Here is a 27,495-nt window from a genome sequence, read left to right as displayed (position 1 = left end):
TACGATAAGATGTAACCTCTGGTCTGTATTGGATTCATTGACATTATTTTAATCTAGTTGTTTCACTAACGAAATGAATATAAACTGATACAAATATTGTTATTTAGTAATCTCTGGGGTCAGGTTCAGCAGTTAAGCAGCTGTAAACTTGCTCTATCCTGGAGGCTCGATCAGTTTGTCAGCATTCTGACTCTCTTAAATATCTTATTAGAGTGGACACAGTCCTCAAATCTGAATTGGTGTGATCCTGTCTCTGTCTTCAGTTAGACATAAACAGTAGGCCTGAGAGATGTGAATTTTATTGAATTTAATGGGATATTAAGTCTCCTGTCTAGGTTTTTGTTGTTTTTGTTTTAATTATTTCACTGCTGTAGCAGAAACATTAAGCTAACTTGAGGCTGCTAGAGTGGAACTTTGGTTTGTTGGTGGAGCTTTGGCAGAGTTCTTCCTATCCCCTAAAACACCCCAACATGCTTCCCCCTCTCCTCCTGCCCCACGGAACACTGCAGCCAGTTGTTATGTCTTTCAGTTTCAGAATTAGATTGATAAATTCTATATTTTTAACATTGTTAGAGTATTTCGGTGGATGAAAATGACACAGCAGATATAACTACTAACCAGGTAAAGGAAGCAGTCACAGTAAGGGAGGAGCAAATTGCAGCAAATGAAGCCAAAGGAGGTAAACAAAATATTCTTTGTTTTCTTTTTAAAACAGTCGTGGAAACTACAGTTATAAATATAAGTGTTTTACTATTTTGGGGAAGCTTGACTTTTAAGATTGGAGGCTTTAGTGTCATTTATTCTCGTACCTAAGCACAGTGTAGCCAGCCAGGCTTCCCTGGAAAAGTGCTGGCGGCTTCTTATTCATAAGGGCTGCAGAGTAAGAGGAGAGATGTTTTGTACTCCGGTTTAAAGACACTGGCACATCCATAAGGAGAACTGACCATACCTGATGAATTATTGGGCTGTTGTCTTTAGTATTCTAGAATTTCTCAAAGACTGGATATTGCTAATTATTTGTCATGTGAAACAAAGACTTGATTGAAAGTATTGCCACAGGTGAAAACATGTACATATCTTTGTCCTGAAAGGGAGCTACATGATTAAATCCCTGTGGCATTCTAAAAATATAAAATTAAATGGCCTAACTCTTGTAACGTTCTTTCACTTCAAGTTTTAACCCAGACACTGGAAATGAGGGAGAACTTTCAAAAGCAACTACAGGAGATCATGTCTGCAACATCGATAGTGAAACCACAAGCACAAAGAGGATCGTTGTCAAGGAATGGTTTCGACAGTTCCCCTACCACACCAGATGGCACACGATCTGTGCGTAATGGTCGTAGTAGAGTCTTGGAAGCTCTAAGGTATCATGCTGCATGTAAATGTGTCTTACTTTGTCTTGCTTTCTTTTACTTGACTTTGACAGTCTTACAAAAATTTGGACAGCAAAAACTAAGTAAGTCTAATAAGTAGGGCTGTCAGTTAATGGCAGTTAACTCACGCGATTAACTCAAAAAATTAATTGCGATTAATCGCAGTTTTAATAGCACTGTTAAACAGTAGAATACCAATTGAAATTTATTGAATGTTTTGGATATTTTTCTACATTTTCAAATACATTGATTTCAATTACAACACAGAATACAAAGTATACAGTGCTCACTTTATATTTATTACAAATATTTGCACTGTAAAAATGATAAATAAAAGAAATATTATTTTTCAATTCACCTCTTACAAGTACCGTAGTGCAGTCTCTTTATCATGAAAGCCAGGGCTTTGGAGCTGTGTTCCAACTCCAGGCAAAACCTGCAGCTCCACTGCTTCAGAGCTGCTCCATGCTCCAGCTCCGGGCTCCGCTCCAAAGCCCTGATGAAAGCGCAACTTACAAATGTAGATTTATATTTTTTTTTTGGTTACATAATCACTCAGAAGCAAAACAATATAAAACTTTAGAGCCTACAAGTCCACTCAGTTCTTCTACTTGTTCAGCCAATCGCTAAGAGAAACAAGTTTGTTTACATTTTCAGGAGATGCCCTCTTCGTATTTACAGTGTCACCTGAAAATGAGAACAGACGTTTGCACGGCATTTTGGTAGCTGGCATTGCAAGGTATTTATGTGCCAGATATGCTAAACATTCGTATGCGCCTTCATGCTTTGGCCACCATTCCAGAGGACATGCTTCCATGCTGATAACGCTCATTTAAAAAAAAACAAACAAAGTGTTAATTAAATTTGTGACTGAACTCCGTGGGGGAGAATTGTATGACTCCTGCTCTATTCTACCTGCATTCTGCCATATATGTCATGTTATAGCAGTCTCGGATGATGACCCAGCATGTTGTTCATTTTAAGAATACTTTCAGTGCACATTTGAGAAAACGCAAAGAAGGTACCAATGTGAGATTTCTAAAGATAGATACAGCACTCAGCCCAAGATTTAAGAATCTGCAGTGCCTTCCAAAATATGATCGAGATGGGATGTGCAGCATGCTTTCAGAAGTCTTAAAAGAGCAACACTCCGATGCAGAAACTACAGAACCCAAACCACCAAAAATTAAAATCAGCCTTCTGCTGGTGGCATCTGACTCAAATGATTAAAATGAACATGCATTTCTCTGCACTGCTTTGGATCATTATCGAGCAGAATCCATCATCAGCATGGATGCATATCCTCTGTAATGGGGGGTTGAAGCATGAAGGGACATTTGAATCTTTAGCGCATCTGGCACATAAATATCTTGCAATGCTGGCTACAGTAGTGCCATGCGAACACCTATTCTCACTTTCAGGCGAATTTGTGAACAAGAAGCAGGCAGCATTATCTCCTGCAAATGTAAACAAACTTGTTTGTCTGAGTGATTGACTGAACGAGAAATAGGACTGAGTGGACTTGTAGGCTCTAAAGTTTTACATTGTTTTATTTTTCAGTGCAGTTACTTTTTGTACATAATTCTACATTTGTAAGTTCAACTTTCATGAAAAAGAGATTGCACTACCGATACTTGTATTAAGTGAAATGAAAAATACTATATCTTTCATTTTTACAGTGCAAATATTTATAACAAAAATATAAAGTGAGCACTGTACACTTTGTATTCTGTGTTGTAATTGAAATCAATATATTTGAAAATGTGGAAAACATCCAAAAATATTTATATAAATAGTATTCTATTATTGTTTAAAAGAGCAATTAATTGCAATTAATTTTTTTAATTGCTTGACAGCCCTACTAATAACCTTTCAAATCTCAATTGCTGTACAATAGCTATAAATACACTGTTTCATTATGCATTTATGCACTTGCAAATGTGAAGACTACTTCCGACTATGAGGCTTTCATGTATTACACTTGCATTTTGCCACTAATGTAATTAAGTCTGTCTTGTTGCAGTTTAAAATCCATCCCTCGTCTGTGGGAATGTAGAAAATATAGCTAAAACCTCCAGTCAAAATGAAAACATTGTTAATTCACCATGGGCGAGATTGCCTTCCAGATCTATCAGTAGTTTCTAAAAAGAGCCTAGACTATAGGGCATGTATTTTCCAATGTATTGAGAAGTACTTGATGGCTAAATCAGATGATGGGAATTATTGATGAAGAGCCTGATTCCTGGTAAATATTGAAAATTAATATCCAATATTTACCACCTAAGAAGCAAGATTGCTCTCTTTAACTTTCAAATGTACATCAAGACTATAAGGGCAGTAAAGTATGGGATATGCTGATCATAGAACACCTTAGTAGCATGATACATGCTAAAAATGACCAGTATTGTTCACAGTCACTTTTTTGTAGCTGTGCTGACTGATACCCAGGTAGTCAAACTGCCTGACTTATCAATTTTATATTGAAGTTTATTCTTTCCTGACTGTGCTATCCAGTAATAAAGATTGTACGGCAGACTCTTGCTAAAGCACGCGTCGTTAGAGTGTGGATTCGCATATAGTGCGGCCATGGCAATGGATCCCAAATTTAAATATTTAAATATTTAAACTTTATGTGGATTTTGGTTTTTGTTCCTTAGGCAGTCACGGCAAGCAGTGATGGACATAAACACAGAGCCATCACAAAATGAGCAGATTGTCTGGGATGACCCCACTGCAAGAGAGGAGAGAGCAAGGCTCGTCAGCAACTTACAGTGGCCGAATAGTCCTTCACAGTGCTCTGAACAAATTCAGACTGATGTAAATAACATGAATGATTCCCCTTTCAGGGACTCCTTTGTTAATAGAGAAGTTGCTGAATTAGGTAAGGAGAGAAATACATGTTTGAGCTGGAGTGTAGGTAGGACTTTTTATGATGATATAGTGGCATTCTAGAAACAAAAAAACCCAACACTATTACATGAATCTTTTTGAGCTTTAGTGTGTTGTGATCTTTCTAAGTGACCCGAACTTCTTTTCCCTTTTTAATAATGAGGCTCAGGATGAGTGACAGACCATTCTTAGTCTTGTTTTTCAAAGGTAAATAATTTTTTTTCTGTTTTTTTAACTCTGCTCTTCCTCCAGAAAGACCCCATGCACCTTTTTGACAGCAGTAAGCAGTATGGAGGCAGCCTCTGCCTAAAATAGGCTTTTTTTTGTTTTAGGTCCCAATTCTGGAACCCTTATTCATGTTGAATAGTACAGGCAGTCGTCGACTTTACGATATTCGCGTTATGACAAACAGCATTTATGGTGCCTCTACATCGACACCTTGATTCAACTTATGACTATAGGTTTTGAGTTTAAGATGTGTACTTACTAAAGCAAATAACTACACTGAGCCCACTTGGACCTCTTAATGTGCTTAACTGTTGTAAAATCCTAGCTTTTTAATAGCAGCTGAAGAAGATCCACAATGGTGGGTAAGAATGGAGGTGTAGGAGAAGGATCACCAATGCCCAGGAGCCCCATAAAAATCTGGCAGCAAGTCTTCTGGGGAGATCAGTGGACCAGGATGCAGTCAAGTTATTATTCTTATCTTTCTTGCTGTCTTTACAAATGCAGTTGATTACACGCCCAGCCTAGCTATTTCCTTCTATCCCTGCAAGCCTTTTTATCCTGCTGTTAGGAGTGGAGAAGAAACACAGCTGAGTCATCTACTCTGTTTCCCCGTCCTTCCACTCCATCTACTTAAGAAGCAGTGAATATTCTCCTCTGAATGGATGGACTAGGAGATGCTTCCTGGTTTCCACTCTCCTCTTGATGGCAGGAAAAAAAGAGTTGGATGAGAGGAGAGTAGAAGCTAGCAGATGGGTAGCCATCAGGTGGCTCTGCAGGAAGAGATCAGTAGTGATGTTTATCACTCACATAATGCTTTAGGTGTTCAAAGTGCTGTGGAAACATTAATCCTCAAATAACCTGTGATACACAAATATTAGTGCTGTTTTTTACGAATTGAAAAACTGGAAAAGAAGTGAATTGATTTGCCTTTTGAGTCATTGACAGGGCTGAGATTAGAAATCAGAAGTTCCTGACTCCTCAGTCCTGTGCTCGTTGTCAGACCATGCATGAATACTTCACATGCTGTTATGCTGACTTCCACAAACATCGTTCTCCTTTTGCTTCCTGCAGCAAGCTTTCTGTAGCTTGGGTGTGGAAAAGGGGCATTCTTGACACCTCCCATCCCCTTACAGCTTTTCTGTTTCAAGCAGCTTACCTGGAGGATGGTTTCTTTGGCCCACTCTTACATGAGAAAGTTGTAGTGATTTAACAGAATTGGTTTATAAACTAATCTACTTAAATCGGTGCAGCCCCCTTCTGTGGCCAGTTTGAGTGCTTCATGTCAAATTAGCTTAAGGAATCAACTGGGAATAGAGAAACCTCAAGATAGTAAAAAAACATGAGGCTTGTAACAGCTCAACTGTTGCCTTGTGATTAAAGGATGTAAATTTTAAGACAGGAAGTAAGCAATTGTTTCTGAAAATGCAGAGTAAATGTGATGGCATTTGTTTCTTGTTCATTTGGGATTAATACTTTTTTCAGTGTTATCAAAGTTACAATTCAGTCAAACAAAATCAAGCAATAATGAATTACTATCCACAGCTGTTCATGATTCAGGGGACACAGGTGCGGCAAAGGTTCCAAAGCATCCAATATGTAGTGATCCAGAAACCCCAGTAAAAGATGATCAAGTGATCCCCACACCGCAAGCTCCCAGCATTGCTTTCCCGCTGGCTAACCCTCCTGTGGCTCCACAGCCCAAAGAAAAGGTTTGTTATAGCAGCATACTTGTTTTTAAAGGATCATACTTGCACTGTGAAGAAATGACCCAGTGTATTATTAAAATGCACTTAATATTTGAAGCTGACAGTAAATGTATTAATCAGTTTTACAGTTTTTAAAGTGGATAATTTCTGTGCAGTGTACTTTTAGTTCCAAATTTTTCATTTTTCCCAAGAGACTCTGAACAAGTCATAGAAATGTGGGAGTGGAAGAGACCTCAAGAGGTGATCTAGTCCATCCCCCTGTGCTGAGGGAGGACCAAATAAACCTAAACCATCCCTGACACAATTGTCCAACCTGTTCTTAAAAACCTACAGTGACGGGAATTCCATAATCTCCCTTGTAAGCCTGTTCTGGAACTTTACCCTTATAGTTAGAAAGTTTTTCCTAATAGCTAACCTAAATCTTCCTTGCTGCAGATTGAGCCCATTACTTTTCATCTGATCTTTAGCAGACATGGAGAACAGTTGAACCACTGTTCTCTTCAGAATAGCCCGTTAATGTATTTAAGAACTGTTATCAGGTCTCCCCTCAATCTTCTTTTCTTTGTACTAAACATGGCAGTTTTTTTAACCTTTCCCCATAGATCATGTTTTCTAAACCTTTTATCCTTTTTGTTCTCTAGATTAGCAGTCACTAACTGGTCAGTTGCAATCAACTGGTCGATCCTAGAGGATCTCCCAATTGATCACAGTCTCTGGCAGCACAATGGGGCTGCTGCTAAGACAGGCTCCCTGCCTGCCCTGGTCCCACGCCACTCCTGGAAGTGGGCAGTGCAGCCGGAGGCAGGGGGATGGGGTCTCCCTCCGTGCGCTGCTCCTGCCTGCAGGCACCGCACCTGTAGCTCCCATTGGCCAGGAATGGGGAGCTGTAGCCAATGGGAGCTGCAGGAGCAGTGCTTGTAGAGAGGGAGAGCGCATGGAGCCATGTGTCGCCTGCCTCACCGCCTCTCCAGTGGCCACAGAGGCACGTTGGCCCCTTCCAGGAGCGGCGTGGAGCCAGGGTAGGCAGGGAGCCTGCCTTAGCAGCAGCCATGCTACACCACCAACAGTGAGCCGCCAGAGGTAAGTGCAGCCTGGTGGGAGGCCCACCCCAGCCCTGAGCCCCCTCCCTGAGCCAGCATCCCATACTCCCTCCTGCATCTCAAGCCTCAGCCCTGACCCCCTTCCCAGAGCCAGTGCCCCCAACCTCCAGCCCTGACCCCCCTCCTGCACCCAAACTCCTTCCCAGAGCTTCCATCCCTCACCCCTCCTGCACCCCAATCCTCTGCCCCAGGCTCAGCCGACATCCCCCTCCCACACTGCAAACTCCTCGGCTCCAGCCTAGAGCCCGAACACCAACCTCAGCCCAGTGAAAGTGAGTGAGGCTGGGGGAGAGCGAGTGAGTGGGATGGGGGTCTAGGGAAGAGTCGGGGCCTCGGGCAAGGTAGATCCTGCATTACCCTTAGATTCAAAAAGTGAACTTGCGTGTAAAAAGGTTGGAGACTGCTGCTCTAGAGGATGTTACTTTCAAAAAGAAAAACATCATTTAATCCACTTTCTTGTGTTAATTAAATAACTTTTTGTAGGCGGGGTAGAGTCAGGGTTGGGGGTTCTGTAGTGTTTTATAGTCTCTTTAATTACATAATAATGGGGAGAAGTTATTTTTGATTAATCACTTGAGTAGTATGTTACATTAATACTTAATAATCTGTCAGTGCTGAAAATTTGTAGCAAATTCACAAAGGGTATGGAAAATTAATCTAGCCTTTAGTTCAGTAGTCCTTTGTATAATTTTGTTGCTTGATCTTTTCAACAGGCATGTGTGTTCAGTGGCATATTTCCTCACACTAGTAAATAAGCTTTGTTTGGAATATGTAACTCTTTTCTCTCATCCAGGCTTGCCAATCCTACAGTGGGTTTCCCCTCTGCTTTTCACTTTAAGGCAAGACCAGACCTGTCAGTCATCAGGCAGTGGCTTAGTTTTTCCCTTTTGGAAAACTCAGTTTGATCTTCCTGGCAGCAGCTGCAGGCACTTCCAGACCTCCTCCTTGCAAACTACAGAGCACAGAGGAAAAACTATTAAATTGCCAAGTTGATTTCAGGTTTTTCTTCATTGTGTTCCTTCTACAGCCTGCTGTGGACATCACCCCACGTTGAGCAGAAGCCCAAGGAGAAAAGGTGCCTGTTATGCTCATCTCCCCTATAACCTTGCTAGGCAGGAGCAATTTGCATTGTTTTGTTCTCAGGAGCAGCCTCTGCCCTTTTGCTCCAGATTTTAAACCTCAGCACTAACCCCCTAATATGGACCGGTAGCAACAGCTCATTCAGTTTTGTCATGTGCACTCACTAGCACAGTGCAGATTGTGGCATGGGAGAAGAGGAATGATCCTGCTTTGGCACCCTGCAACCAAGTGACCCTAGATTGGTACAGAAATGAACAGGTACTTTTGGTGCTGAGGGATTCCAGCAACAGTGATATGGTATTTCATAGATCTCTGGAGAGAGTTCTCACATCATTCTGCACAAAACCTAAGGTGTGCATACAAATCAATTTTAAAACTACCTGGTGAGAATATCATTGGGTTGTTTCTATAGTACCCGGCAGTAAAGGCAAAAAAGTAGCATACGAAAAGTGAAGGAGCACAACTTGACAGGAAAGATCAAAGCCCATCAGAAAAAGGCTGTATAAGTTTCCGGAATTGAAAAATCCATCTATGAAGAGGTCTGGAAGGAAGCACCCTGGACATGCCATAAGGTAGACATATAGGCTTCATTGGATGCTACCTTTGGCAGCAGGGTATTACATGCTGTGGTAGTCCTGACAATTTTTGTTAACACATTTTTGACTTATAAATAATTACTTGAAGCCCTCTGGGATTTTGCTTGCTGATAGAATCCCACTGTAGGAATAGAAAGCTTGGATAAGAGAGAAAGGGAGGTATATTTGATTTATCAGTGCATCCAGCTTGCCATTCCATCAATTAGAATGAAAACGTTCTTTTTATGACAGATTATTAAACTGTGCCCTGTCGATGGGAACCAGGGGAAGTTAAGTGTTAGATTGACTTTGAATATTAGAATACTATCTATTCTTCAACTTTGGATGCAGTCTGCTTAACTGGAAGCCAAACCCTTGTCTAGTGACTGACGGGTCTGGTTCCTGCCTTCTCAAACCTCACAGCAGATAGAAAACCAAATGTAAGAAAACCTTAAATAGTTGAGTATCAAATTTATCTTTCTATGCAACTCTTCCTATAACTTTTGTCATATTCCAGGCTATTACAGTAGATGAGAAGGTTGATGAAGAACCAGAAAAACAGTGCAAATTCCAGCTGTCTTCACTTAATCCTCAAGAGCGAATCGATTACTGCCATCTGATTGAGGAACTAGGTAGCCAGATGTTTGTAAAACTTTTAAAGTTAGTTTGTTTGGGGTTTTTGGGGCTGAAAGGCCTCGGTTAATGCTTTGCTGATATTAACCTAAGGTTTCAGACCCATAGCTCTCAAGACACTTTGGCCAGGTCTTCATTGGCAAAGAAGGGTAAGGTGTGTTTACCACCGGGGATGATGATAATATGTGTTAGCTATCACATTGTAAAAAACACAGTGGAGACAAGGCACTTGAGTTTTACTGTGTAATAAACTAGGTGAGATCAAGCCCAGATAGGGGTGTATTGCTGACCTCTAGTACTTTACAAAAACTTGAAGTGCCTCATTTTCCCTGTTTGTTTTTTTTTAACCTCAGAATAGCTCATGAACCTTAGTTACCCTGAGGTAAAAAGTAAACCTTTTTTAGCACTAAAACAAGGCCTTGTGGGTCTATCACTATGATTTCGTTATTTGAAGTTATCATAGACCCATAGACTTTAAGGTCAGAAGGGACCTTCGTGATCATCTAGTCTGACCTCTGGCACATTGCAGGCCATGGAATCTCACCCACTCTTGAGATAGACCCTAACCTGGCTGAGTTACTGAAGTCCTCAAATCATGATTTAAAGACTTCAAGTTGCAAACAATTCACCGTTTACACTACTTTTGACCTGCAAGTGACCCATCACTCATGCTGCAGAGGAAGGCGAAACCCTCCCAGGGGCTTAGCCACTCTGATGTAAGGGGAAATTCCTTCCAGACCCCAAATATGGCGATCAGTTAGACCCTGAGCATGTGTTCAAAACCAACCAGGCAGATACCTGAAAAAGAATTCTCTGTAGTAACTCAGAGCCCTCTCTATCTAGTGTCCCGTCTCCAGCAGTTGGGGATTTTTGCTACTGGCAGTCACCAATGGGCCGCATGCCATTGTAGGCCGTCCCATCATACCATCCCCTACGTAAACTTATCAAGCTCAGTCTTGAAGTCATATAGGTTTTTTGCCCTCACTGCTTCCCTTGGAAGGCTGTTCCAGAATTTCACTCCTCTCTGATGGTTAGAAACCTTTGTCTTATTTCAAGCCTAAACTTGTTGATGGTGAGTTTATAGCCGTTTGTTCTTGTGTCCACATTGCTGCTTAACTTACCACCAGCTACTGGGATTCGCTGTGTGGGATTCTTCTGCAGAAGATTCCCTCTTTTTGCTTAGGGGCCTGCCTGCTCTCCACTGGTGTTTCTCCCCTTTTCTTCTTAGTTCCCAAGGCTTTTTTCTGCCACTCGTGCCTCAAGCTTGCTGATGCCCAAGTAGCTATGCCTGTGTTACAGTGGCACTGCCTTGTATCAGCTCTAGCTCCCCCTTTGCCATCTGTACATGAGGTTATATCAATAAATGGCAAGGCTTTCTGCCTAGATTCTAGTGTGCATAGCATTGCAGTTTAAGTATGAATTATAAAATAGTTCCTCATTTATTCAATTGACGTTTCTGTGGTACTTTAAATAACAAATTGAATCACATTCACTCCCATGTTTCAAGGTGGACTGGTGCTTGAGAAGCAGTGCTTTGATCCAAGTTGTACACACATCATTGTGGGACATCCTCTTCGAAATGAGAAATACTTGGCCTCGATGGCTGCTGGAAAGTGGGTGCTTCATCGTTCCTACCTGGAGGCCTGCAGAGCAGCTGGCTGCTTTGTACAGGTTCATAACTCTATTAGTGATATATCAGTGTTGCATCTCCTTTGCTGTTTTAATTTTAGTAATAAAATGCTTTTAAAGTCTCCACTACAGCTAATGGCAGAAACTTAAGAACAAAATTCTCAAGGGACAAGTGACTTTCAGTGCCCAGTTCTTGGCATATTAAAGAGACCTGACTTTCAGAAATTGCTCAGCACTCAGCCTCCCTCTAAAAATCAGTCCCTTTCCAGGTGTCTGAAGTTGGTCCTCCCAACAGCTGAGGCACTTATAAGTCACTTGTGATAATTTAGGGTGAAGTGCCTTAGGTAAATTATGATAAGTGCAATTGAAAATAATGTGATGGATCCTGTTATGCCAGGAATTAAATCCTGATCCTATAGTTTAGAAGCATAACAGTCTAAATAACCAAACTCCTCCCTGTCTTTCTTTTCAGTTTTGTATTTTCTTTTTTATATGCAGTTGAATCTATAATTAGTGATACTCTAAAATACCTTTGGTATCTTCAGTAGTGCTCTGAAACCACTTAATTATTGTTATTTATTACAGTATGTCACCACTTTAATATAGTCTGGGTACTCCGTGGGAAACCAGTCTCCATTTCATAGTTCTCGGGGGTCTAGCAGCTCTATTGACTGGGCTGACTTACAAAGTTTTATTTTCTGTTTTTGTTTTTTTTTTAATCTGTATGAGTAAAAATAAATCACTTTTATTGTTCAGGAAGAAATCTTATTAAATTCAGAGAGAGAAGGGGATCATGAGTAAGTGATGGTCGCTTTCACTCTTTGTTGCTTGGTGGTTACATTCCATTGTCTCTAACCACAAGAGGGACCATAGTTGCCTGAAGATAATTTAGGGTAATGAAAAGACTGAGTTTATTTAAAATCTAACTGAGAGGCTCTGTACACATAGGAAAAATATAAAAATGTTTAACCAAGAGCCACTATATTTAAGTTTAATAACTACTACTGTGCTTTCTGTCAGGTAAAATTGATGTGCAAAGCTAGTGCATTCTTGTTATTTTTATTTTTTAATTTCTTGCTGTTGATGCGGCTATAATTGTTCTAGGAGGAAGATTATGAATGGGGAAGTAACTCCATACTCAATGTTTTGTCTGGAATCAATGTAAACCAAAAGAAACTAGCGCTTGCAGCCATGAGATGGAGGAAAAAAATCCATAAAAAGAGGCAGGAAACTGGCATCATTGAGGTATTTGGAAACATATGAAGTGTAACTTCTTGATGTTGGGAGGGAGCTGCTATAATGGGATATGTTCCAAGAAACCCAGTCTCTCTCTGCCAAGAGAGGGTTACTTGCTTTGTTCTTGTAAAAACAAAGCATCATAGCTGGATCCATACTAATGTAATCAATCTATTTCCCAAAAGCTTTTATTGTCAGCGTTGAACATTATTAGCATTGAAGATTAATTAATGGTCTTTGTCCCCTCTTGGCACTGTTGACTGCAATAATTCCCATTGCTAACTAGCATGCAAACTGGAAATCGTAATACTTAAATAACTGCTTCATTGTTTTTTAACATTACTAAATCATTAAACTGGTCTTTACCTTCTAGCACAGAGAGTGGCAACCTTTCAGAAGTGAATGCATTTTAACATTCTTAGAAGGTCTCTTTCTATAAGTCTATAATATATAACTAAACTATTGTTATATGTCAAGTAAATAAGGCTTTTAAAATGTTTAAGAAGTTTCATTTAAAATTAAATTAAAATGCAGAGCCCCCTGGACCAGTGGCCAGGACACTGGCAGTGAGAGTGCCACTGAAAATCAGCTTGCGTGCCGCAAGTTGCCTACCCTTGCTCTAGTATTATGATTCTGATCCGCTCCGATACCTGTATTTCCCATCGTGCAGTTGTCTTAGGGTAAAATTTTCATAGGTACCTAAGTGACTTAGGAGCTTAAGAAGCTCCATTGACTTTCAAGGAGACTTCGTCTCAAGTGTCGAAATCACTCTTAAAAATAGGACTTAGGCACCTTTGTATTTTTACCCTTAGAAATCAAACACACAAGTCACCAGTAAAGGACTGAGAATTGCATCTTGTAGAATAAAGGTGCATGACCACAGAAGCTATTGGTTAAGGGGTGCTTATTAGCATCTTGCCCGGGGCATCAAGACTGTGCTTGATTTGCATATATATTTACATTGACATTTTAAATAACATTGAAAGCACATTGTTGTACTCCAAGCCTTCCTGAAACACACTAGAATATACTTGATGTGAGAGTTCACCTGCAGTTAATCAGCTTTGTTGTTTCATCCTACAGTTAACTAGGAGTGGGTAGCAAGGTGAAATGTATGATCCTGTGGGCTGGAAGTTTGCCCCTGGCTTGCATGTTGTACATCCTTGCTGCTGTTAAAAAAAAAAAAAAAACAAAAAACTCTGGATGGTGTGTATGCGATAAATCTTGCCTTACAGAATGTTCTTGAGTGGGGTATAATTAGCTTTTAGGTTTTTCATAGAACCCAGGTCTTTTTAAAAACTGGATCTTTTTATGTAGGGGGCATTTAGTGGCTGGAAAGTGATTTTGAATGTTGACCAAACCAAGGAAGCAGGATTCAAACGTCTTCTTCAATCAGGAGGAGCAAAGGTATGTGACTTTAAAAAAAAAAAAAAAAAAAAATCCATTCAATAAATTACTATAGATCATTTTTATAGACACTGGTGTTTTGTTTTGTTGTCGTTCATGTCACAGTAATACTAAGAGGCCCTGTTGTGCTAGGCGCTGTCAATGCAAATAGGAAGAGGCAGTCCTTGACCCAAATTGCTTATCATCTAAATAGACAAGACAGACAAAGGAAGTTGTGATGCTCCCCTTTACAGATGGGGAACTGAGGCACAGAAAGAGTCAGTAGCTTTCCCAAGGTCTCACAGGAAGTCTGTGGCAGTGATGGGATTTGAACCTAGAGCTTCTGGGTCCCAATCTGTTGCTCTAACAAGGTGATCATCCTTCCTCTCACTGGAATGTAAATTATTTTGTAGAATGAGGCTATACTTGGTACCCAGTTTTCTGATGACATACTGTTTAATGTGATGGAGATTAGTGAATAATTTGTAAAGCATTTACACTCAATTGCCAAGAGCAATAAACACAAAAATAAAAAGTACTTTCTATTGTGTTTAAATCTGTAGGTGCTGCCAGGTCATTCTCTGCTTCTCTATAAAGAGGCTACTCACCTTTTTGCTGACTTTAGTAAACTGAAACCAGATGATGCCAGAGTTAATGTACTGGAGGCTGCTGCCCAAGGAGTGAACTGCTTAAAACCAGAATACATTGCTGACTATCTCATACAGGTGTGCATATTAAGGGCATTATGTACCATTTGTTTGCTTTGAAGAAATCAAATATATGTAAATCATGCTTATTAAAGTACACTGCTTCACCTATTGATTCATTGAATGAAAACTGTTTATGTAAGTAGGGCAGAGAGCTACCTGGCATTTGCTTGTAATGAAACACAGACTTTGATATTGATATTCCAATTTAGCTGGTTGCCCATAATTCTGATCATAAGATCTAATGTTAATATTCTTGTGCTGAGTTTCCAATTCTGGTCACTAAAGAATGGCAGAGGTTTGTTTGTGTTGGAACTGGATATATAGTATTGTTTTAGCTAGATGGTTTTTAGAATACACTAAATTATGTGTGTGACACCTTGAGATTTACACAGGATGCATTTTGCATCAGGATTCTGATACATTTTTGATAATTCCATGCCATACCAGAAGAGTTTTAAAAACTTTAATGGGCAATTATCTCAATGTGTCAGAATCAGGATATGTTTAATAACTGCTTCATACAGTGTTCCAGAATGATAAACCTTGTTTAATTTTAGTTGGTTGCTAAAGGCAGGTCATGTAGAATAGTTTTTCTAATACTGTCTAGCTAAACAAATAGATTTGATTAAAACACTTTTTTCTTTCGAAGGAGCTTCCTCCTCCCATGGAGTGTTACTGTCTGCCAGAAGCTGTTTCTTATCTTCAAAATAGCAAAGAACTGGGAATTGGTTTATCTCAGAAGAGAAAAGCACCTGGAGAAACAAGCAAAGTCAAAAGATCCAGAATACACTGAGGGGATTCTCCATTTTTAGTTCTTGTATTTTAAATTCCTATTTATAAATATTTTTCCACTCTCAATGCAGAAAAAATTAAGAGCTTTTTTATTGAATTTTGAATGTAATGTACTTAAAAGTTCCCTTGTTTCGTTTGCTGTAATATTAGTTGGAAAGATTGCTTTATTCTGCTGGTGGCACCTAATGACACCATCCACACTTGTACAAGAAAATATTTTGTCTACTTAATATTCTGATCACTGAGGCTTTCAGTTCACTTAAGAACATCAGCCTATAATAAAAACTAAGAATATTTTGGGTCCTTTCTTTACTTTGAAGTAAAGATAGTATTATCAGTTACTAAGAATACTGCGGGGTTTGCCACAGGATGGTAGAATCATATATGCATGAGCTTCTCCACCAAACTGCACTTATTTTTGGAAAGGTAAGGGAAGAAGCAGATGTGTGGAAAGATAACATTTTCAAATTCTATGTGTACTCACGCTTCACAGTGACACTGTAAAAAAACACTTAACATTGCTATGCAATCTTTAATTATTGCAGCAAACCTGTGTGGTAGATAAATAGTAATACCCTAGTTTTACAGAAGAGGAGGAGAGCTGATACAGAAATGAAGTTACGCCATCGAGGTTCCAATTGGAAATGGGGGAATTCTAACTACTGATATTTCATTAGTATGGTGTGTCTGTTCTATATACATAAGTGGTGTGACAGAGCAAGGCTAGATGGCTATAGACAAGTAGTGGGAGTTAGATATATTAGCCCTAGGCTAAACAAATCCCTGGTACTAGGATAAGTAAATGGCAGCTGCTCTGGGTCAATTAAGACACCTGGGGCTAATTAAGAGCTTTCCAGAAGACAGGGAGGATGCTAGGTTGACGGACACCTGAAGCCAATCAAGGGCTTGCTGAAACTAGTTAAAAGCCTCCCAGTTAGTCAGGTGGGCATGCATGTCAGGAGCTGTGAGAGGAAGCTGTGCTGTTGGAGACTGAGCTGTATACATTGTATTAGGCACAAGGAAGTAGGCCCTGAGGTAAGGGTGAAGTGGAGCTTGAGGAAGTGGGGAAGTAGCCCAGGGAATTGTACGTGTCCTGTTCCTAAAAGGTCAGCTACCATAGCTGATGCTATTAGGGTCCCTGGGCTGGAGCCTGGAGTCGAGGGCGGGTCTGGGATCCTTCCCTTTACCCCCGTGATTAATCACTCAGACTGGGAGACAACAGAGACTGCAAGGGAGGATTGCGTCTCTTCACCTCCCTTGCTGGCTTATGATGAAAATGGCTCAGTAGACTGTGACCCTTATCTCTAGAGAGAGAAGGGTTAAGTGAAGAGTCACAGTGAGCCTCTGAGGCTAGCAAAATCTGCCAGAAAACATGGGACCCACGGAGACAAGGACAGAGCTTTGTCTCAGTGGACATTTCACCCTGGGATGAGTCTGGGTAGCAGAGCTTGCGCCCCTAGAAAAGAGAGAGAAGTCCCTTTCTAATAATTGTCTTAACAGTTTACATTTAAGGGTTGTTAGGAGACAGTGCCAGAGACACACACACAGGGATGTGGGCTGGCTGGGAGGATGTAAATTGATTGCTCATCTAACAAATGGATGAATTCAAACTGGAACAGGTTCAGAGACGGGCTACAAGGATGATCCGAGGAATGGAAAAACTGCCTTATGAAAGGAGACTCAAAGAGCTTGGCTTGTTTAGCCTGGCCAAAAGAAGGCTGAGGGGGAACATGCTCGCTCTATATAAATATATCAAGGGGGTTAACGTTAGGGAGGGAGAGGAATTATTTAAGTTTAGTACTAATGTAGACACGAGGACGAATGGGTATAAACTGGATATTAGGAAGTTTAGACTTGAAATTAGACGAAGGTTTCTGACCATTAGGGGAGTGAAGTTCTGGAACAGCCTTCCGAGGGAAGTAGTTGGGGCAAAAGACTTTCCTGGCTTTAAGACAAAGCTTGATAAGTATATGGAGGGGATGTTATGATAGGATCGTTAATTTGGGCAATTGATCTTGAATTACCACCAGACAGGTCTGCTCAATGGTCTGCGGGGAGATGTTGGATGGGATGGGAACTGAGTTACTGCAGAGAATTCCTTCTTGGGTGCTAGCTGGTGACTCTTGCCCACATGCTCAGGGTTTAGCTGATCGCCATATTTGGGGTCGGGAAGGAATTTTCCTCCAGGGCGGATTGGCAGGTGCCCTGGAGGTTTTTCGCCTTCCCCTGCAGCGTGGGGCATGGGTCACTTGCTGGTGGTTTCTCTGCAGCTTGAGGTCTTCAAACCATTTTTGAGGATTTCAATAACTCGGTCCTGGGATAGGAGTTGTTATAAAATTGGATGGGTGGGGTTCTGTGGCCTGCCTTGTGCAGGAGGTCAGACTAGATGATCAGATTGGTCCCTTCTGACCTATGAGTCTATGAGTCTAAATTAGATAAGATGAAAGCCTGCTTCACCCTAAACTGAGACTAAATATGCAGGTTGGCTGTTTAGAGAAAAAATATTTTAAAAGAAGGTTTTTTTTTCTTCCAACTGCTAAATAATACTTTGACCAACATCCTTCTTAATGTCACAGGTTCCTGAAGGGAGGAGCTATAAGTACCTAAAACCCAGTCAGACCTGCAGAGCAATAAGTGGTTGGTATAAATAGGATCTAAATGTGAAAAAGTCATCAGATTCCACCCCAAGCTAGCTTAAGACAAAAGACCCAATAACTGAGAAGAGTGCTGTCAGAGACGAGAGAGGAAAGAGGTACAGCTAGTCCTTTAGCCAGGAAAGGCAATTTGAAAAATAATAGCTTCTCTCGTGTTGCAGTGAGCATAGGATCAGAAATCAGGCAGATAGATGGCACTGGGTGCAATTTCTATTGTCATCCACATTATCCCTCTGACTCTTCATTGTTGTAAACTCACATTTAGCCAAGTCTGTTCTATTGCATATCATGGTCTAATATATTTAATCTTTTTGTGCAGTCTTATTAGTGAGATGCTGCACTGCAGTCTTGCATGGCTGTGATAAAACTTGCATTTAAAAATATGAATAGTTGAAACCTGACTGAAAATGTTAAAATAGGTCTATACATTAATCATCAAAGCTTAGCAGAAGAAGTGATAAGTACTTACACATTCGAGAACTATAATGGAATTGCTGATGTTGGTAAAAGAAAATTATCAGCTGTTACCAATATGTTAGCACTAAAGGCTCTACAACTTGGAAAATATTAGTGATGCTGGTGTTAGTGCAGCTACCTCATCCTGTTGTTTATACACAAAAGTTGAGATGGCATTTTTAAGGTGAGCACTGGATTCATCATTCAGTACTTATTTAGGGAATTGACACATCAAAAGAAAATCTGAAATTTGGAATGATACACAAAATTAAATATCATGCTAATTCCCCCTGTGTCTTGGCCTTTTAAGACAAATGAGATGTGGACTTTCCCCGAAGAGTTGACAGTAGCGGGGCCTGATTCTGATGGTTTACTCACATTTACAATCAAGTTCTAAGTTAAGAGGCTGAACAAAGAGACAAATGAGAAACTGCATGAAAGGGACACTTTAGCTGTGCTGCTTGAGTGGAGTAAGTGGGGGAATGAGAGAGGAGGTAAGGGTACGTCTACACTACGGGATTATTCCGATTTTACATAAACCGGTTTTGTAAAACAGATTGTATAAAGTCGAGTGCACGCGGCCACACTAAGCACATTAATTCGGTGGTGTGCGTCCATGGTCCGAGGCTAGCGTTGATTTCCAGAGTGTTGCACTGTGGGTAGCTCTCTCATAGTTCCTGCAGTCTCCCCCGCCCCTTGGAATTCTGGGTTGAGATCCCAGTGCCTGATGGGGCAAAAATCATTGTTGCGGATGGTTCTGGGTAAATGTCACTCATTCCTTCCTCCGGGAAAGCAACGCAGACAATCATTTCGCGCCTTTTCCCCTGGTTTGCCCTGGCAGATGCCATAGCATGGCAACCATGGAGCCCGTTCAGCTTTTTTTTTACTGTCACCGTATGTGTACTGGATGCTGCTGACAGAGGTGAGACTGCAGCGCTACACAGCAGCATTCATTTGCCATGATAGCAGAGACCGTTATCAGTCGTTCTGTACCGTCTGCTGCTATCATGAGTGCCCCTGGCTGAGGTCAGCCGGGGACGCAAAGGTAAAAATGGGAATGACTCCCTGAGTCAATCCCTCCTTTATGGTATCTAAAAATAGTCAGTCCTGCCTAGACTATGGGGCAAGTGTACTAGAGAACCAGTGTATCAGAGAACCAGAGAGCACAGCTGCTCCGTGTCAGATCCCGCAGAAATGATGAGCTGCATGCCATTCACGGGGGGTGCCCCTGCAACAACCCCACCTGTTGCTTCCCTCCTCCCCAACCTTCCTGGGCTACCATGGCAGTGTCCCCCCATTTGTGTGATGACATAATAAAGAATGCAGGAATAAGAAACACTGACTTGTTACTGAGATAAAATGAGTGGGAGGTAGCCTCCAGCTGCTATGATAGTCCAGGCAGGACATTAAGTGGTGTGGGGGAGAGGAGCCCAGCATCCCACTGCTATGATAGTCCAGGCAGTACAGAATCTTTTCTTTACACATGAAAGGGAGGGAGCTGATTGAAGCTCAGCCCTCAGTGTCTATGATGAAGACGGTTACCAGCCGTTCTGTACCATCTACTGGGAATGACCAGGAATCATTCCTATTTTTACCCAGGCGCCCGCCCCCCCGGCCGGCCTCACCTGAGGCCAGCCAGGGGTATTAAGCAGCTATCAAGCATATTGTACCATCTGCCACTGGGGAGGGAAGAGGAGTGGATACTGCTTTTTACTGCCGCAGCATTGCGTCTACCGGCAGCATTCAGTACACAGAGGGTGACATTAAAAAAAAGTCAAGCGATTTTTTTCCCTTTTCTTTCATGAGGAGGGGGGTACATTGACGAGCTATACCCTGAACCACACCGGACAACGTGTTTGAACCTACAGGCATCGGGAGCTCAGCCAAGAATGCAAATACTTTTCCGAGACTGCTGGGGACTGTGGGATAGCTGGAGTCCTCAGTCCCCTGTCCCTCCCTTCATGACTGTCCATTTGATTCTTTGGCTTTCCGTTACGCTTGTCACGCAGCACGGTGTAGCCTGGAGATTTTTTTCAAACGCTTTGGCATTTCCTCTTCTGTAACGGAGCTCTGATAGAACAGATTTGTCTCCCCATACAGCAATCAGATCCAGTATCTCCTGTACGGTCCATGCTGGAGCTCTTTTTGGATTTGGGACTGCATCGCCACCCATGCTGATCAGAGCTCCACATTGGGCAAACAGGAAATGAAATTCAAAAGTTCGGGGGGCTTTTCCTGTTTACCTGGCCACTGCATCTGAGTTCAGATTGCTGTCCAGAGCGGTCACAGTGGTGCACTGTGGGATACCGCCTGGAGGCCAATACCGTCGATTTGCGGCCACACTAACCCTAATCCGATATGGTAATACCGATTTTAGTGCTACGCCTCTCGTTGGGGAGGAGTACAGAAACCGATTTAAAGAGCCCTTTATATCGATATAAAGGGCCTCGTAGTGTGGACGGGTACAGCGTTAAATTGGTTTAACGCTGCTAAAATTGGTTTAAAAGCGTAGTGTAGACCAAGCCTAAGTGAGAAATTAATTAGACTGATCCTTGGGGGTAAGAATGATGCAGAAGGCAGTGAAAATATTGGAAGAGCTGAACATGACTACAGTCAGAGCAACAAACCCACAGCTACCATTAAAAATGTGGATGCAAAAGTTAAGAGAGACCAGAGTGAGGAGGAATTTACAATAATTAGGATGGACAAGGGCCTAAATGACACTTTTAGTGGTGGGAACAGACAAGAATGGATGGAGTCTGGAAATGTAGAGGAGAAACCAGGGTTTAGTCGCAACAGCAATGTGAGGGAGGAATAAAAAAACGAAACCAAGATTGTGTGCTGATTGAATAGGGTGGTAATGGAGAAGAGGGAAGAATCGAGGGAGGGGGCGGGGAGCTGAGTTCAGTTTTTGTCTGAGTTCAGTTGCCCGCAAGACACCAGCGTGGACGTTCCAGATGCAAACTTATTTCTGATTTCCCTGTGTAAGGTGGAATAGCAATGGACAATACTACCTGGAGACAACATGTACCAGGAGAATAGGAGAGGGCCAGTGAAAACTCTAAGGCATGTTGACAGAGAAAGAAATTCTAAAGGAACTGTCAGAAAGGTGAGGTAAGAGAAGCAAGTGCTGTGAGATCTGAACTGCATTTAGTGCTCTTAAAATGGTGCTGGTCTAAGCAGCTGAAGTGCTACCTGTTGACAGAAATAGGGCACCAATGGGTCTTTGATCTGGAGCAAGGACCTCTAGCTGAAAGTCTCATTTCTGTTTTTTGCTTGATCTCAAATACCAACAACAGCGTCAATTGTAATGGTGTTGGATACAGATACTGGTCTGACTGGCACTGCAGTCACTAACTTATTTTACATACCCTCCCATGCCCACCTATGAAATGATTACAAGGGCAGATTTGAACCAGTAACTAGTTCCAGCAGTCATGGGTTAAGAGGGAATGTCCTCTCAGGGCTCAGTAATTGGTTAAAAGACAGGAAACAAAGGGTAGGAATAGTCAGTTTTCAGAATGGAGGGAGGTAAATAGTGGGGTTCTCCCAAGGGTCTGTACTAAGATCAGTGCTGTTCAACATATTCATAAATGATCCAGAAAGGGGTAAACAGTGAGGTGGCAAAGTTTTCAGATGATACAAAATCACTCAAGACAGTTCAGTCCAAAGCAGACTGCGAAGAGTTACAAAGGGATCTCATAAAACTTGGTGACTGGGCAACAAAATAGCAGATGACATTCAATGTTATTAAATGCAAAGTAATGCACATTGAAAAACATAATCCCAACTACATATACAAAATGACAGGGGTCTAGGGAGGGATAGCTCAGTGGTTTGAGCATTTGCCTGCTAAAGCCAGGGTTGTGAGTTCAATCCTTGAGTGGGCAATTTGGGGATTGGTCCTGCTTTGTGCAGGGGGTTGGACTAGATGATCTCGTGAGGTCCCTTCCAACCCTGATATTCTATGATTCCCTCTAGTTGTTACTGCTCCAAAAAAAAAAAAAATTGGTATCATTGTGAATAGTTCTCTGAAAACATTTGCTCAATGTGCAGTGGCAGTCAAAAACACAAAGTTAGGTATAGTTATTAGGGCAGTAAATATATTGTCACTATATAAATCCATGGTACACCCACACCTTGAATACTGTATACATTTCTAGTCCTGCCCCCTCAAACAAGATAATTAGAAATGGAAAAAGTAAAGAGAAGGGCAACAAAGGTGATCAGAGGTATGGAAATTTGAAAAGACGGACTATTCAGCTTGGAAAAGAGGGGGATATGCTTGAGGTCTATAAAATCATGAATGGTATAGGGAAAGTGAATTAAGGAAGTGTTATTTATCTTTTCACATAATACAAGAACCAGGGGGCCTCTCAATGAAATTAACAAGTAGCAGGTGTAAAACAAACTAAAGGAAGTACTTCACACAATGCACAGTCAACCTGTGGAACTCAGGGGATGTTCTGAAGACTAGAACTATAACTGGGTTCAAAAAAGAATTAGATAAGTTCATAGGTAGGTCCTTCAGTAGCTCTTAGTCAAGATGGTCAGGGATGCAACCCCATGCTCTGGTTGTCCGTAAGCTTCAGACTGCCAGATATTGTGACTAAACAAGGGGATGTTCTGGTCATTCCCTTGTGAAGCATCTGGCATTGCCACTATCAGAAGGTAGGATACTGGGCTAGATGGACCACTGGTCTGATGTGGTCTGGCTATTCTTAGGCTTTAAAGTTTCCATATTGCAATAGCAATTCCACATTCCACTTTCACACAATGCAATTTTAGAATTACAGGAATGTAATATCTAAGGTACTTACATGGCCTCCAACATGAGATTATCTGAGTGCCCAGAAGCTTCAAGGTAGTTATTCTCACAACACCCTTAGGAGATAGTACTTCCTTATTATCCCCATTTTAGAAATAGGAAACTGAGGCACAGAGAGATTGACCTGTTCAAAGTTACATAGGATGTCTATGGTAGAGCAGGAAATTAAACCTAGGTCTTCCAACTCACAGCTTGTGCCCTAACCACTAGACCATCTTTCCTCACAATAATACTGCACACTTTTGAAGTAGAGTTTTAAAATGTGATAAAACAGAAAAATCATTTAAGTGACTGAAATCTAATCCTCTGCTTAACTCTTAACCTGTGCACATTTTTCTTTTTAATTACAATATCAGAATCAACTATGGTAAAGGTGTCCTAACCAATACTGCTGGACAGGCTATTTAACAAGATAAACAGGCTTGAGGAAGTAAAATCAACCTGAAAACAAAACAGTCACTACTGTAAAAGATAAAATAAATTTTATTTTCTTTAGCTTTCTTCATAGGAACTGTCACAAAATACTTTACAGCATTGGATGTGGTTCTTCTAACAGGGATAAAGGACAAGAGGTGTGCATGCTACATGTTTAGAAGCTGAGTCATATGCAGAAGCTGTAACTAGTAAACCATAGTAAAATTAACTGTCAAAATTATTGCCCAATGTACTTCATGACCATAAAATATACATTCTAAGGGCCATCATCAGTCTTCTACTACAAACTGCAGGGTCCATATGGGGATTCACAGAACCAGGTCGGACTGTGATTCTACTTCAATTTAAATTAAAAAATTTCGGTTGTACCAAACCATCAGCAGCCACAATTTTTTCCAGACATCTGGTAGACTTCAAACTATGTTAGACCTTATGGTAGCTATTTGTCTGGTTTTGCTCCTTTTCACCATTGTTTATGCTGGAATTAGAAACACTAAATTGCTGCGGCTTGATGTTCCAATGTATGATATTTGAAAGCAAGTTCACCATCAACTTTTTGTGCACCAAGACGTCATCTTAAAATTCTTTGCAAAGCATCCTCCCATATCTTTAAAGATTTTCCTAACATCTGGCTACATCAGTGTCCAGAAGCATAAGTTCTGTGGTTGAACTAACAAATGTGTGGTTCCAAAACACTGATCTGCCTCCATGAGCTACATTTTGGTGGGAGATGCTGGGCTGCAGCAAACACCAGACTTGTCCAGACCAGATTGAAACTAAACGCAGCTTGTTATTTACAGGAGCATGCTGGAAAACTAATGTACTGCTAGGCATATACAACAGATGCCTGACTCTGATTTCATTCTTGTGTAACTTCATTGACAGCAGTGGAGTTACTCTTGATTTACACTCCTTTGAGATCAGATTCAGATCCATTAAAGCTTGGGTTGGGACTTCTTTTGAAGTCTGTGTTGTTTTCTTGTTCTCTTTTGACTACTTAACAAACTGAACTCGTTGAAGTCTTATACTTCACTCATTTTGAAAGCAATTAATGAAGCAAAAATTATACCTCCAGCAGACTGTTTCTCCAAGCCCTCCTAATCGGCAGAAACAGCACTATGCCAGTTAAGTCACTGTCCTGAAGTATGCCAAGCAAACAGATTTCACACTGTTATTTAAGGAACAGTAACCCATTTCTTCTGCATTTAGTTACTACAGCAAGATAGAAGGAAGAATGGTCACAACAGGGAAGTAGTTGACAATAGATAGCTATAAAGCAGAGTGAGGCAGTAACTAGTAGATCTAACCACACCACCTCTGCTCCTGCATGCTCTCAAATTCTCTGCCTCCCATAGCAGCAGCCAGTTTCTTTTGGGTTCTGCCCTCCCACCTTCTATTTTAAAACTTTTCTGGCCTGTTTTTTGGGTAGTGGGGAGCAGTGTTGTCCCTCCTCAGTATTCCTTCTCCTCCCCAGGCCAGTTAAACCCACAGGTGTTTAACCCTCCCTGAGCCTGTCCCATACAGGCATGGCAGAGCAGCCAAGAAAGTACTGGCTCAAATCCAAGCAGGGCTGCATATGCGAGGCAGCCTTCTCAGGCTCACAGATAGCAAGTTGTGTTCAGCCTTCACCCAGGCTTCCATCCCTAACTCCACTGGGGGCTACAAGTCAGACAGGAAAGTGGGGGTCCCCCAACCAGTGATGCAGCTGTGAATTCAAGGGGGGCGAGGGGTGGAGATGGACCAGGGATCCTAGAGCAGGGAGAGGCATCAAATACAAGGAGGACCCCAACCATTCAGGGAGTAAGTCCCAATGGTCCTTGCTGAACGAAGAGGGGAGGCCACAAGTCCTCCCCACCCCCCACTCCCAAGCCATGAAGTGGATCCTGAGTGCCTTGAGGAAAGACACAGGGCTTCTAATCAGCCCCCCTCCCTCACATAACAATGAGTTCACTCCTCTCCACCTCGCAGGGGGAATAGGAGCCAGCAGGGAGGATTCTGAGAAAGATCTCTCAAGAGGGCTCCAGGCTTGATGGAAGGTAGGTCACAAAAGGCCTCACCAAGGCTGCAGCAGAGCTTCTACGTTCCCAAACTGCACAAAAAAGGTTTTAAAAACAGATCTAAAAAGGCTAAACAGGGAAGGAAAACACACAAGAAATCCAGGAGTCCTCTGATGACTTCCCTGATGAAGGTCAGCTGTCTGGCTCAGAAACCTGAGAAGGTTCCTAAGAATAAGGCTCAAAATCCTCCCATGGAGGGCTGGGGAGCTCACTCGGAGACCCCAGGGTCTCCGGAATGAGGAAAAAGGGTCAAGACATAAGCCTCCTAGAGCTGAAAGCAGTCAAGCTAGCTCTGCAAAGGTTCCAGCCCACCACAGCCTGGTTCAATCAGATAATATGAATACAGTCACACGTTTAAACAACCAAAGGGAAACAAGGAGTCCGGCACTACATGCAGAAGCAATGGAAATAATGAGATGGGTGGAACAGTTCCTCTTTCCCTCAGAGCAATCCACATCAAAGGGGACCTGAGCCAAAAACAGCCTGGCTCAGCAGGTATAGGGTCAACAACTCCGATTGGTGCCTGAATTAGAAAGTTTTTGATCTCATCATTAAGACATTGGAGCTCCCTTCAGCTGACCTCTTTGCTAATTGTACAAATGTAAAGAGACCAAAATACTTCACAAGGGAGGTAGATTCCAGGTAAATGAGGGCACAGCCCTTATCATGCAGTTAGCCGCAGAGCCTACTTTGCACGTTTCCACCCTTTCCACTACTGGGGAAAGTGGTCTAGAAAATAAAACAAGAACAGGTGATGTTAATATTGATAACTTCTCATTGGCTGAGGAGACCTTGGTTCTCCCACCTGATGGAGCTGAAACTGGAGTACCCTCTCCTGCTTCCATGGAGACCGGACATCCTCTTGCAAGGTCCTCGTCTTAATCCAGACCCAAAAAGGCTTCAACTGATAGCTAGGTCTCAATCTGTCCTCCATAGTCATTAAGTCATTGCTTTCATCTAGGAGACTATCAACACTAAAAACATACTCCTCAATCTAGCCCAGAATCAACAACTGGTGCCAAGACCACAATGCAAATCCCAGGCATTCCAACCATTCTGGACTTTCTCCAAGAAGGCATAGAAAGAGGCCTTCAGGCCAACACCATTACATGTCAGGTGTCTGCTCTTAGTAGATTGCCGTTCACATGATCCTTGGGCTTTCTGGCAGACAATCCACAGGTAGCCAGATTCCTTCAAACAGTCCGATTAGCCAGACCAGCGGTCAAGCCACTCTTCCCAAAATGGGACTTTCTGCTAGTTTTGAGGGCTCTGATAAGCTATTCCTTTGAGCCTCTGACTTTGATTTATTTATCCATTAGGACGTGTTTCTTAGCAGTTGTCATGTCCGCAAGGTGAGCATTGGAACTGGCTGCCTTATCTATACTGGAGCCTTACTGCATGTTCCACAAGGACAAAGGTTGTGCTTAGGGACATGAGAATCCTTTCTTCGTAAGGTAAATTTCTCCTTCCACACTTCCCAAGAAGTTGTTTCCTTCATTCTGTCCAAAACCACAATATCCAGCTGAAAAGGTGTGGTTCACCTTAGAGGTGAGAAGAGCATTGAATATCTATCTCAGATATACCGAATCTATGACTGGGTTCCCTATTTGTATCCTTCCACCCAAAATGCCAGGGAATCAGAACTTCCAAGTCCTCCATCACTAGGTGAATTAGATTATGTATTGTGGAAGCCTACAGATCACCAGAGGCCTCTGTCCCAGGGGA

General features: G+C 41.8%; 2 protein-coding genes across 5 annotated transcripts in view; one reads left to right on the top strand and one right to left on the bottom strand.

Annotated features, from left to right (window-relative positions):
• The window catches only part of TOPBP1 (DNA topoisomerase II binding protein 1), a 53,609-nt gene extending 37,975 nt beyond the window's left edge, over window positions 1-15,634 (top strand). For 3 of the 4 annotated variants that reach the window (XM_050937877.1, XM_050937878.1, XM_050937879.1), the window contains exons 19-28: window positions 574-679; window positions 1,175-1,367; window positions 4,034-4,257; window positions 6,036-6,202; window positions 9,472-9,586; window positions 11,095-11,258; window positions 12,321-12,461; window positions 13,770-13,859; window positions 14,402-14,563; window positions 15,198-15,634. In XM_050937877.1, coding sequence (XP_050793834.1) covers window positions 574-679; window positions 1,175-1,367; window positions 4,034-4,257; window positions 6,036-6,202; window positions 9,472-9,586; window positions 11,095-11,258; window positions 12,321-12,461; window positions 13,770-13,859; window positions 14,402-14,563; window positions 15,198-15,341 — 1,506 coding nt within the window. In that variant the 3' untranslated portion in view covers window positions 15,342-15,634. Of the gene's footprint in view, window positions 1-573; window positions 680-1,174; window positions 1,368-4,033; window positions 4,258-6,035; window positions 6,203-8,326; window positions 8,375-9,471; window positions 9,587-11,094; window positions 11,259-12,320; window positions 12,462-13,769; window positions 13,860-14,401; window positions 14,564-15,197 lie in introns of those variants that run through there. The other variant, XM_050937880.1, reaches the window with a different exon arrangement.
• CDV3 (CDV3 homolog) overlaps window positions 1-27,495 on the bottom strand; it is a 70,033-nt gene that overhangs the window by 22,747 nt on the left and 19,791 nt on the right. The gene's annotated exons all lie outside the window — the stretch shown is intronic.

This window comes from Gopherus flavomarginatus, chromosome 2, assembly GCF_025201925.1.
Source record: "Gopherus flavomarginatus isolate rGopFla2 chromosome 2, rGopFla2.mat.asm, whole genome shotgun sequence".
Lineage (NCBI taxonomy): Eukaryota > Metazoa > Chordata > Testudines > Testudinidae > Gopherus > Gopherus flavomarginatus.
Note: the sequence above shows the minus strand (reverse complement) of the source record. Positions and strands in the feature narration are given on the sequence as shown.